General features: G+C 43.4%; 1 protein-coding gene across 1 annotated transcript in view; it reads right to left on the reverse strand.

Moving 5' to 3' along the window:
• The window catches only part of DARS1 (aspartyl-tRNA synthetase 1), a 416054-nt gene that overhangs the window by 146511 nt on the left and 255832 nt on the right, over positions 1-13711 (reverse strand). Inside the window, exon 7 of the mRNA XM_085647532.1 lies at positions 1093-1195. Coding sequence (XP_085503658.1) covers positions 1093-1195 — 103 coding nt within the window. The remainder of the gene's footprint in view (positions 1-1092; positions 1196-13711) is intronic.

Raw genomic sequence — 13711 nt, forward strand, 5'->3', positions numbered from 1 at the left:
AGGAATACTGAAAGGACCCTGCCCCCCCTCAAAGCAATTTGAATTTCTTCAGCACTTGATCACTGTGGTGTTGTGAGGTTGGATATTATATTTATTGACTCGTTTATTGGAAATACCTCTAACAAACTTCAGGATGTTCATATTCATCTAAATGGTTTACAAAGGAAACCACTTTCTAGTAATATAATGTAATAACATTTTGTGTGTAGGACAAAAGGAACTACAACATGAAGTAACCTAAAATATATATATTTATACATACAAACTCCATTGTGCCAACAAGCATAGCAAGGTGTGGGCTTCAGACCTAATGAGAGGGGAGAAAGTTGGGGAACAAAGGTATTATGGAGCTTCCTAAAGTATAGCTTGTGGTGCCTCGAGGCTCCATGGGAATGCATGGGCCATCCGAGATGGATTCAGGTGGGTATGTGTCTGAAATGGCAGCTAAGTGTCTAGTCTTGCAGGAACTTTAAGTATCTGTGAGCTTGAGGGCAAGTTCATGACGGAGTGGCTGGTTAATTTGTGTGCATCTTTCTGGTATTTTGCAATGCAGGTCATGAAACCTGAAAGGAGCAACTTAAGGGCTGCTCTACACATAGGGAGAATTTCCCTATTGTAAGTGTCCATGATATGTCCTCAGGGCCAGACTGGCCTCAGTGGGAACCAGGCGTTTTCCCAGTGGGCCAGAATGATGGGGGCCCAATGTTTGTTACTGGGGGCCGGTTTTGCAAAAGTACTGCAATATTGGCTCCCTGTAACAAAAGCAGTAGCAGTGCATCTCACTAGCACCCACCCACACCCGCCCGCTCCATCCTATGGCCACATTTTGATAAACAAGGTTTTAGTTCGCACTTTATGTCACATTGTATTGGCCGTCTTCTCATCATCCAATACCAACTGATTCATCTATGAGATGTACATCATTATTATGTTTTTAACCCTATGCATGTTAGTGTACTAGCTGCGACGTTAGCTCTTATTTGCGCATATGAGGAAGCAGATCAAGTCAGCAGCTGAATAATTGACACACTGCTACATTTACTTAGTGTTCTCTAAAATGATGAAACTGTGACTACGGCGGAACACACTCACCCTTTCAAGATGCAGCTCAACATCTTGCTGAGTACAGCTTTCAATTTTTTGATCTACTTTTCTCACAACGCCTTCTACGTCGACAATGCTTTCCTTGTTGATGCTGTTAATGAAAATTGGAATGTTTCGTTAATTTGAATTACAACATCACGCATCCTGGTTGGTGGAAACAATATTTTCCATTAAGTTCAAAATCGGCCAGGAGATTACAGTAAGAAGCATCTCTAAATGTGATAAACTGGCTGAGCATCAAACAACAATTCTTCCCAATGTCCATCAAGAGTAATGCTCCTCGTTACAGCCTTCACGTTCCACACCTGTGGTGCTTGTGCCTGAAACACAGGATATTTTGAATGACGGAACCTTGGTTTCTTTCGCAGAGGCATTTGAGGAGGGTAGTCACTCCACTCATGTCAGCACACCAAGTGACGTTCCTTAGGTCCTAGAGAAACACACCCTAATCCTCCCACTTAGCACTGTGCTGAAGCTCCCAGTAAGGCCACTAGAGAGACCGAGGCAGTGACCCTCTCCCCCATACTGATGAAGTCTTAAAGAGTAGGTGAGCTAGACTTCAGAAAGTTCCTACTCGCTGCAATCTCATGCACCACTTTGACAAAGATTGTTTTATTTATAACCCGGACTTCAGAATTGCTAGATGTATAGAAGTGCACAAATCGCAGTAACCATCAGGACACATCCACCACAGGAAAATGGTAAGAAATCACACAAGAGCTGCAACCAGCAATGACAGGACCTTGGTTATATTAGCTAGTCTGAAAATTAAATGACAACTGTTTTTCAAAAAACGTCAACTTCCAAATTTCCTAAAGACTTACAAGAAATCTTGTAATAAACCGTTAATGTGCGCCTCTTTAATCTATGGAACATTGCTTTGGCTTAACAGTGAATCCACATAACTTTGACTGGCTAACTGATTTGTGTTCCCCCACCTCTTCATCATATTGACTTTTAAAGGCATGAAGTGCTCAAATGGTACTAGAAGAAGGCAACGTGTACAACAATCGAACAACTGAGCATCCTTCACTTTTGCAGCAGTACACTGAAGCCACAAGCCCAACAGCACCCCAAAATCACACACAAAACTACCAGCACCACTCATCAGTGCCCACACAAAATCATGGAATTAAACACTGGGCTCCTCTTTCTCCTCCCCTCCAGTGTGCACTGAATGATGTATGCATATGTTGTGCATACGCGCGTCCTGTTGACACAAAGAGTCTGAAAGTCAACATCCATGTCTTGTGTGACATGCATAACTATATGTCTTTGTCTCACCATGCACACGTACAACAAGAATGCGACAAAAGAACATACAGAGATAACCAGCAGGTGGGCCAAGGTATAATGATCAAGGGACTCCGTGAGATGGAAGGGAGAACAAAAAATGCACAAACATCTGGGTAAACACAGGGGATGGGGGAAAGGCCAGAGAATAACCCTCCTGCGGAAGCAATAGCAAAAGTCTACAAGAAAGATCAGCAATAACTAGAATGCGACTGAAACCAAACAACATATGTACAAAAATAAGCTGCAACACTACTACTACCTCTCTGTCAATAGGGAGATGAGAAGGTAGGCCTGGCAATTCTCCTTCTGTGTAGCGAGGAGAGAAGATGACTGGAGGCATGGTACATGATGACTATGTTGAAGGAATTGGGGAGGACGGGATGGGGGAGCTTGTGCCTGTACACCCCTACAGCCTTCAGGGGCAACCACTGCGGTTTACCAAGCTTGGTTGCCAGTTGATCAATGGCCTGGGTTATGATCTCCAGATTGAACAAAAGCCTGGTCACTGCAGTAAAAGCAATTCCTCGCCTGCACTAACTTTATCGAAGTCATTGTGGACCTCACAGTATACAACATGGGAATTGGTGGATAAGGGACTGGAGAGGTGGTGCTCTGGGAGGTACCGCACCCCTAACAAATTCCAGCCTCCTTAAGAACTCTGCCCTCCTTCCTCAGGAACTCCAGTGTAAAAGAGGCTACCATACTGGTGTGCAGGTTCACCATCCTTCCTTAAGTGCCATCATGGGCTCATCCAGTACTTTTGCGGGTTGGAGTGATTCGCAAGCTAGTACCTGATCGTTGTTCCTCTTTAAAGGACTTTACAGGCTCCAAGTAACGCTATTTGTATTTTACCTTTCAGTCCAAATTGTTTCCGTACACCATGTGTTTCAAAATATTAGCTAAACGGTAAGTAGATAATCAAATTTGGCTGGCTAATAATTCTAAGTTTGATATACCCAGCCCTGTGGTCATGGGGCTTCAATTCAACAGAGTGATCCAGTGCCATTAGCACGACTATAACTCTTTAGCCACACTTTTTAGCACAACACTATCACTATTAATTAACGACAGTGACCAGTATGACCTGCAAGCATAAGAAACTTAGATACATAGCAATTATTTGTGTACCCCCATGTGAAAACAGACAGTCAAAAACATCTACTGCAAAACTATCTATCACCCATAAATATCTCCCCACAAAAACGTGAAACTGTTTTAAATTTCTGAATCCAGGAATATTCAATTCCCAATTGTTGTAGGGCAGGATAATTCAGTATCCAGAAGCTATGGGGAGTTTAATACTATTTTTTTTAAATCGGGTGTGTAGGGAGAGTCAAAATGTAAATAATAATGTGATTGTATTAATATCTGTTTTGCCCAACTTGCACAATATTAAACATAAATAAATAAACTTCAATCTATAATTCCGTGTTCTAACTCTGATAAAGGTTTTGAGGCAAGCGCTTCAGTGGAGTTTGAAGTTCATGCAAGTACTTTCGTAAGGCGCATTTTATATATGGGAGACTTGGAGGGGGAGATGTTTTAGTTAATGATTAGTATATTTTCAAATTACATTTTTCACCAGTTGGTTTTGTTTTTTCAGTGGCCAAAAGGTGACCCGTTAATCAGTCTACATCAGTCTGCTAGTTAAGATCTGAGTGGGGCAGCAACAGGGTTTCAATAATGCAATAATAATGTTACAACATTTCTGGCAGACACTGTGTTGCATCAAACCCAACCACAATAACCACATCCGCAATTATTCACTTTCTAATGTCAGGTTTCAAACTTTAACAAGCAACGCCCACAAAAATTGCTAGTTTGAAACCATTGGCCATGAACAAATCATGTAAAAACAAAGAAAAGGGAAGTTTAGAGAAAGAGACTGAAATACGCTAATTTACAGGAGAAAGCCAAACCTTGAATGCTTTTGCTCATCTTAAGTAACTGAACAATAAAAAAATAAAGTCTCATATTCAGATATATTTTACATTAATAGATTGGGTGCCCCTCTCTCTTAATAAAGAAATAAAAAACCGGTGAAAGACAATGAATGGCAGGAACTCCCTTGCAGACATCTGATGGCAGATCACACCCTGACAAACCACGTTTACACCCTAAGAAAGGGAGAAGGATATTTTAAGAGAAGCTACACTGCCTGAACTAGGGTTATGTTAAAGGTCTGCGTAAATCTGGTTACCACTAACCTACTTTTCAGGCTGTATCATTAGGACCTGCATGATTAAGCGTACTACAGTTCTCCACTGTTAATTAGACAAAATGTGTAAACCTTATTTAACAGGGCATCATGTCATCATTGGTTTCAAACCTCTAGTTGGAGTGGTACCAAATCCAGAATTACAAGTGAGAAAGCGTCTTTATAGACAAGACCATTGAAAGGGTTTGTAGAACTGAACATTTTGACATAAATGCCATTGTTCACAAAAGAGACTGCAAATTAAAATTTAATATTACTTTTGTTTGAAATCTTAAGGTAAATCATGACATTTATCAGGGATTTTTTAGTTAGAGCACTGGTTCTCACTCTGGGTTTTGATACTGGGATGTGTTAATGCATTTGCTCGAGTTTTTGGTGTACAGAGTTTAGGAAGGTGATGTGACACTGGCTGCTGTGAGGGAGGGCACTCATTGACTGTTTAATAAAAACACATATTTGTGGTGACACTTATTTGGGGGTGGTGAAGTTGGTTGTAGTCGGTAAGGCATTTCCAAAAGGCACGGGCCATGATGTCAGTAATGATTGAGAAGGGACACCGTGTCAGACTTCAAGGTTCCATTGGGTGTTGGACTAATTTTAACAATGAGGTTAGCAGGTCATTGCAGAGTGATCCGGATCAACTGGATAGAAAATCGAGACGGGGGTGGATACAGCAATTCAAAAGAATGAAGTTGCTCACAAGAGCAAGGTAGTAATAGACAGGATGTGATCAAAGTTATCCATTTGATAAGCGTCTCACTCATTAACGTGGATGCCTGGGCATCACTTCAGAGTGAAAAGCCTGAAAGACAACATCCACATGCAAGTAGCAAAGAGAGACCAGCAGCAGAGGGAAAAGATATAGAGGCTGTCGGAGTAGGGATAGAGCAGAGCAATGCCACCTCTGTAGCAAAGGTATAAGGAGAAACCTCCTTCAAAGGGAAAAAACCAGAGAGGCCATCTCCACTGAGAAGAGGACAACAGGAGGCCGCAGAAAAATAAAGCAAACACAAGGAGATGATGGACGGAGCGCACATTTTTCAGACACTCACCCCCAGTCACAGATCTGGGTTGAATCCATCATCGTTCTTTAGCTCACTTTGCCACCCCAGCTCAGACACAGCTATATGCAAATCAATCTTGACACTGTGCCTCATGGGAACAGTCCAGCCCGAACTGCCAAGCCATGTCTCCCCTGGACCGGAAACAAGCATCCTGGGACCGGTTTTGGGCTAACATCCCTCCTCATCCAGGCTAGCTTGAATCCAGTGGCAAAGTGAGCAAGGGACCCCCGTCTGGGCATACCTGCCAACTTAGGACGCACAAAGCAAGCACAAGGAGATGATGGATGGAGCACTGAAATTTTTCCGACACTCACCCCCAGTCAGATCTGAGTTGAATCCATCATCATTCTTTAGCTCACTTCGTCACCCCAGTTCCGACACAGCTATATGCAAATCAATCTTGACCCTGTGCCTCATGGGAACAGTCCAGCCCGAACTGCCAAGCCATGTCTTCCCTGGACCAGAAACAAGCATTCTGGGACCGGTTTCGGGCTAACAGCCCTCATCTGCTAGGCTAGCTTGAATCCAGTGGCAAAGTGAGCAAGGGACCCACGTCTAGGCATACCCTGCCAACTTAGGGCGAACAAAGCAAACACAAGGAGATGATGTAAGGAGCGCTCAAACTATCCATTTTTGGTGCTGTAACTAATCCATGCTGCAACATCATGGGGGTCTGCTTTATGGTAAACAGAAAATTAACATATACATTAGGAAAAGAGGAAAGATACAGATTTATGTAAGACGAGTCAGAAGTCAAGCACAGTGAAAAATGGCCTATAGCAGGATGATTGGCTGGATGGGGGAGTACAATGGATGCATGGCTAAAAGCAAATCCAGTTATTAAAATTTTGCAACTATTATGGTGACTGGTGCAATGTGGAGAGATGGTGGATTCATTTCAGGGGTAGAATGAGCACATTAAGGGGCTCATTACAATGTTGGGAAGAAAGCCTCCACCCAACAGTCGAAATCTTCATGACCGCGTCGGAGCCCTTCCGACTGACTTGTCGGTTTACAGTCCGACCGCCCGATTACGATGTTTGCGGTCAGAACGTAAACCAACCGGTCATTCTGAATCGGTTCCGACCAACTCAGTCAGTCAGAACCGCACCGTAACCTCCTATCGACAACATTTCCGCCGTTGGGATTATGATGTCGCTTTCCAACAGCCATTCTGCATCAGCCTGTGCAACACAGAAAGGCTGTCGGAAAGTGACTTTGGGGAGCCCTGGCAGGGCCCCCTGACCCCTACGGCTGCTGTCCGAGGGGGTACCTTAGGTACCCAACTGTAAAACAGTGCACTGTGTGGCAGGCACCATGGGGTGGCTGTGACAGGGTGCAGGGTTTTCCACACACACACACCCCATTTCCCTATCTTACAGACGGTTCTCGAGCGTATCACGAGCTCTCATAGAAAACAATGGGAGTCCAACTGAACAGTGTTTGGTCGCATCGTAATCCGGCAGTCGGAACTGCCGACCGCATGTCGGTCGGTCTCGAATCGAAGACTGTGTTGGGCACAGGACTTCCTCCCGACATCGTAATGAACCCCTAAGCGTTCTGTATGATTATCTTAACCATTGTGATCTTGAAGGCATTTAGTTGGTAACAAGGCATCTGTGAAAGGATGCTACTGAAAGAAATGTCTACAGCAGGGCTCTCCAAGCCTTTCTATAAAAAGAGCTACTTCTGGTTGATGAAATAGTTCTGAGCGAATAATGACTTTGACAACTGCTGCAGTAGTGACAACTTCAGAGACAATTACAATAGTTATCATACCTTGCAGGTTGACCACTTAGGGGTATGTCATAATATTGAGCGATAATAAAATATAAGATCCAGAATATTCACTAATACAATATCAAGAAGGTACATTATGTAGGTAAATATAGATTAACTCATCAATACTCCACATGTACGTACCTTGAAGGTATTTAGCACTTCAAGATACACAGATGTGGAGTTAAGAATGCAAATTCAACTACACTTACCTATATATATTCATCTTCATGATTTGTGGTAGTCTGTATTCTGTATGCAATATGTTGGCTGGACAATATTTAGAATCGAATATTGTAGTAGAACACCAACCAGATAAGTGCATAACATGGTGTTACTAAGAGCAATGTCAGGAAAAGCTTTATCATAATAAAATGCGTCCACATGACTAATGAAATTAAAACCATGGCAACAAGTGCCCAATGGCACAAAATACTAAAAACTATGACTCTCCACAACCAGGTGTGAACCATCATCCAAAGAGCATTTTTCAGCATATTTTGGATTTTCATTCATTATGTTTTCAAACTGTAGCATATTTGTTTCTCAAAACACATGGTTTTCCAATAATATGCAGTTTCCAATTTGGGTTTGCCAATCTATGGTTTTCATACACTTGCTGCTTCCGGCACTGCCACAGTAGGGACTCAAGTCTGGCTATGGCTGGCACTTCTTTTCTGCCCCAGTTTTCACAAGCATTGATTGACAGAGAGAATGGGGTTTGCAAAGTGACAGTTCCCTTGTGTGGCTTTGCTAAATTGTAAATAGAGTCAGGTGGTCAAGTTGCAGGTACTAAAGGATGTCACAGTTTGTGTGTAAGAATGTCACCCTGCTATTGGTTTAGCTGGAGATCACTCTAAGGATACAGAGATCTGTAGCTCCGCCTTCTCCAATATGGCTATACCCACTCAATTATGAGCTGTGCTGCACTTAGGATACAGACGGGCTACCAGTATCTCACAAAAAACCCTTTGGAGACCCCTGGCCTAAAGGATTTGTTGAAGCAGTTTAAATAGGGCTCAGGAACGATGGGATCTGTGGACATTTTTCACATAAAATACTTTTTGTACCTAATATGGAACATTTCTGGGTCAAACCCATGCACTTATTGTGATGCATAAAGGGACATTCCATACTGGTCTTAATGAAGCCAGATTACAAAAGGTCTACTGCATTTCTGGGTGAAATGAAGAAGGAATACATTAACAAGTATAGAGCGAGGAGCAAGATGGAACAAAGTAGTTGGTTCAAAGGACATGGCAGCAGCTCAGATTTTGGCTCATGATCAGTCAGGCGCAGTACCTTGGTGCTACCGGAGGTGAAACAATGGCTGTCAACAACCGGAACACTACAGCATAATCTAAAATGACAGAAGCGGGTCAAAAATACTCTTTTAGTGTATCACAATTGTTATGCGTTGAAATATTAGCAAAGTAAGGCTGAGATCTTCAAAGGTGGCAATGTGATTTAGGCTTTCAAGAGAAGGACAGTTAAGTACCAGTCGCCAATGGGGTCCCACAAGGCTCCCAGTTATCACTGGACTTATTTAACATCTACCTGGCTCTTTAAAAAAAATTATTTTCAAACTCATGTTTGTGTGCAGTCTTATGCTAATGACCCCCAACTGTATAGCAAATCTGAACCTACTGAGTCCCTTCAAGCCAGTCAATTGCCAATACAGTGGTAAACAACTGGAGAACTAAAAGCACTTATACTGCACTAGCACAGTAGATCACCCGATTAATATGAAGCACCGGGTGTCTGTGGGATAGACATACTGCATTCCCACAAGTTTAACCCATGTTGAGGGGTTGCTATTGCAATTAAATTATTTAAAACCTGTGCTGCCCCGAGAAGTCTTGAGCATGGGAGTATGGTAATATGAACTGTGATACACTTGCACCTGGACCTACTACAACACACTGTTATGTTAAAATCATTTGTAGAGCGCACGTACACCGATTGTTTTCTTGGCGCTGTTTCTAGGATTGGCCTTGGCCCTGGTGAATTATTCGTAGGCCTGAGTGAACAGCCATATCTTGAGAAGTCTCCTGAATCTCAAGAGGTCAGTGCAGAATCTGATGTCAAGTGGAAGGGTGTTCCAGCATCTTGGCGCCAGCACTGCGAAACTGCACCCGCCTAGTCGCTTCAGTTTGTAGGAGGGTGTGACCAAGAGGTTCATGTGGGCGAAGCGCTGATTGCCGGTGGGTATTTGTCTTTGAATAAGACTGGAGACGAATTTTGGGCTAGTGCCATGCAAGGATTTAAAGATAGGGCAACCGACTTTGAAGGCACAGCGTTGCGGTATGGGAAGCCAATGTAGCTTCCGCATTAGAGGGGAAATATGTTGCCATTTGAGCTGCTGAAAGATCAGCCTAGCCGCCTGATTCTGCACAAGTTGCAGTCTTTTGATTAGATATACTGGTAAGCCAAAGTATAAGGAGTTGGCATAGTCTATGCGAGACATAACCATAGCTAGAACAACCTGCACCAGCGCTTCCCTAGTAATGAGTCTGCTAATTTTCCTTATCTTCCTTGGCTGAAAGAAGCAGGTAGAAATTACTGATCCGATCTGAGATTTCAAAGTAAGGTCACAATTGATTGTGACCCAGAGACTCTTAGTTGAGGAGAATTGGGTAGGGGTAGAACCGAACTCAACTGCCCAAAAATTTGAGTTCCATGGATTCCGAATGACCCCTGTCAAGATCAGTTCGGTCTTCTCCGGGATTAATTTTAAGTGGTTGCTGTTCATTCAATTATGAATGGGCAGCATAGTGGCTTGGAATTCGGACATGGAGTCAGGTGTGTTATCAATGGTGAACATTAATTGCAAGTCGTCTGCATAGTTAAATGTGCATACCTTTCTTTCTTTCAAGGATCGGATCAGTGGGAGTAGGTACAAGTTGAACAAGTGCGGGGATATTGAGGATCCCTGAGGTACTCCGCACTTTATTTTCATTTTAGGTGCGGTAAAATGGGATAAGCGAACGGATTGGGAGTGGTCTTCCAGGAACGACATGATCCAGCTGAGAGCCGAACCCTGGAATCCTGATACGGTCCACTAAGATACTATGGTCGACCGTGTCAAATGCTGCGGAAAGATCCAACAGCACCAGGGCCTGGGAGAGGCCTTTATCAGCCTCCTTCCGAAGCTTGTCCAGCATGGTCAATATTACTGCCTCCGTTGAGTGGGAGGGGCAAAAACCTGCTTGGTGGGAGTCAATGTATTCCAACTGTTCAAAAACAGGAGCAGAGGCATTTTGCCACATTGGATTCCAGGACCTTGGCTATGTAGGGAAGCAAAGAGATTGGGCGGTAATTGGTCAGCGTCAGGGGGTCGGCCCCAGGTTTTTTTTTTTTTAGAAGGGGGACAATGATCGCTTTTTTGAATGCTCTAGGGACACAGCACTGTGACAATGACTCGTTCAGGAGAAAAGAGGGCAGGCTGGGGTATACAGAGAAAACTTATTTTAAAGTATGAGGCGGACAGCTGTCAGTGGGCGATCCAGATTTTACTTTGGCCAAGAGGTCCAGAAATGCTTGTCTGCTTATTCCCGGAAATTGATAAAGGGAACAAGGGTTTTTCGGCATTCATGTTAGTGCTTCATGAGTGCAGCTGGTCGGAATACTGGCTTTAATCATGGTAACTTTATCGATAAAGAAGGTATTCAGGGAGTTGCAAAGCTCTTGAGAAGGTATGGATTTTATTGTGACTGTCAGGGTTGGGCAGTTCATTGACGATTGTGAATATTTCCTTTGATCTATTAGTGGAGCTCAGGATCTTTGATGAAAAATAAGTGGCCTTGGTAGTTAAAATGGATTTTTTGTATTCCTTGAGTTGAGCTAAACAGGTCTCGTTTTTGCCAGGGGAGTAGTTACCTCTAAATTTCCTTTCAGTTTGCCATAGGGCTAGTTTAGGAGTTTTAGATCTATAGAGAACCAGGTCTGAGCCTCATGACGCCTAACTGATCTTACTGTGCTGAGAGGGCGTGTTCGTTGCAAGCTACTTTTAGCCACACTGTGATATTTTCCTCACTAGGGTTAACAGAAAGCTCGTTAATTGGGACTGTGTTCGCCATTGAATTACAAAAGATATTTCTGTCAATGCACTGCACTGTATGTTGGTACCTCTTAAATCTACCTTCAGAACACAGAGGGGAAAGGAATACCGCTGTATGAGTCATTTTTAGGCTAAGTAAAAGGAGATCAGTTGTACAGGGAGTTTTTTTTTATAGGCTTAATTTCTACTGAGTTGACCGGATTTAAAATTAGTTGGCTGGTGTATAAATGTTGTCAATACCTTCCTACAGGCTGATCAATATCAAATTCATACTGTAAATACAATAGTACAAAAGATAGCTAAAGTCTTGCTTCTAACAACGGCCGATCCATTCCTCTTCTGTGCCTTGCCTTATGGTACTCCACACAGCTGAATTCCCTTTAGTCCTCCTCTATTATTTCTTTTAGAAAAATATCAAAATCTTCCAACTTTTAACAACAGAATCACAGCAGTTAGATTACCACCAAAGAAAAAATTCAGAAAATGACTAACAAATATTGTTATTCAGTTATGAAGGCAACCTGGAGCAAAAAGGACAAGTTATTTACCTTCAGTAACACCGTATCTGGTAGAGACATGATCTAGCCGCAGATTCTTTACCTTTGAATTTCCCAGGCGTTAGGCTGGATCAGGAAGACTTTTGCTCGAGCAATATCCTTGCGCGCAGGTAGGTGGCTTTGATCTGCTCTGCGTGACATCGTTGTCATCCGTGCCAGAAGTGGCGGCTGCCTCATCTATAAAGGCGCCACCTTGGCGCCCTGACGTCAGTTACTTTTCACAACTTTCCACGCCAGGAGGGCGGAGCCATGAGGGGTACTGACAGTGATGTGTTTAGAACTTAGGCCCTGAAAGGAATCAGCCCTGACCCTAAAACCCTGTCCACAGTGCGGGGAGTATGGGTGGATCAGTAAGGAATCTGCAGCTGGATCATATTTCTACCATATAAGGCATCACCGAAGGTAAGTAACTTGTCCATTTCGATAGAGACATCTAGCTGCAGACTCCTTACCCCTGAATAGATACCCAAACAATACCATCCCTGGAGGTGGGACTGCGGACAAGATTAGACCAGGAAGTCCTGCAGGACAGAGAGGCCAAAAAGGCTGTCCAGGCAGTAGTGTTTTGTAAACATGCGCAGGGATGCCCAAGTTGCTGCCTGACAAGTGTCAAGGGCCTATAACTCCACGTTGCAATGTCCTGGTAGCAGTCTTGGCTCTGATGGAATGAGCCCTAGCAATTTTTGATGCAAAGGACGACCCATTGCGAGATAGTTCTCTTCTGCACCGACCGCAAGACCTTTCTTTTACCAACGTACCCCACGAAGAGTTGGTTGTCCACCCCAAACTCATTAGTGTGGTCAAGGTAGAACAACAATGCTCTTTTTGAATCCAGACAGAGGAGTCGCTCCTCTTCTTTAGAGGGGTGTGGAGGAGCATAGAAAGTGGGCAAGGTGACTGATTGCCCTACGTGGAATGGTATTAATACTTTCTGTAAGAAAGAGGCCCTAGTGAGAAGCACCATCTTATCAGGGAAGATGGTCAGATGAGGAGGCTTGGAGGAATTTGAATGTAATTTATAAAGCGAGAAACTCATGCCCAAGGGCATCTTGGCGCTGTAGAAAACAGGTGTAGGTGCACATCTGTGGTCTGTCTTGCAAGGAATCAACTGCCTCTTAGTCTTGAGAAAAAAAACAGGTCTTCAAAGATGTTCTAAAGACCAGTAAGGAGGAGGCGGTTTTTAGTGTCAGTGGAAGACTATTCCAGAGCATACAGTGATTTGTAGGCCCAACAGAGGGCCTTGAACTTACACCGTTTTCTGACTGGTAGTCAATGAAGTTTACTGATAGCTTCTTTAGCAGATTCATGTTTAGGTATTTTTAAAAGAAAGCGTGCAGCTGCATTATGCAGAGTCTGGAGCCTCTCCATGGGACCTCCTGCAAGATTAAGATAGATACTGTTGCAGTAGTCAATCCTCGAGAGTACCAGAAAGATGATCACGGGTTTTAGGAGATCATGAGGTAGGAATTTATCAATCTTTTTGATCATTCTCAGGGAGCAGAATGGCACAGAAGTGACACTGTTCACCTGCTCTTTAAGCTTCATCTCATTATCTATGAGAAAACTGAGATTCTTCACTTTATTGGTAGGTTTGGCAAGTGGGCCCAGCTTGGGTGGCCACCAGGCCGTCGTC

Source organism: Triturus cristatus, chromosome 3_2 (assembly GCF_964204655.1).
Source record: "Triturus cristatus chromosome 3_2, aTriCri1.1, whole genome shotgun sequence".
NCBI classification, from domain to species: domain Eukaryota; kingdom Metazoa; phylum Chordata; class Amphibia; order Caudata; family Salamandridae; genus Triturus; species Triturus cristatus.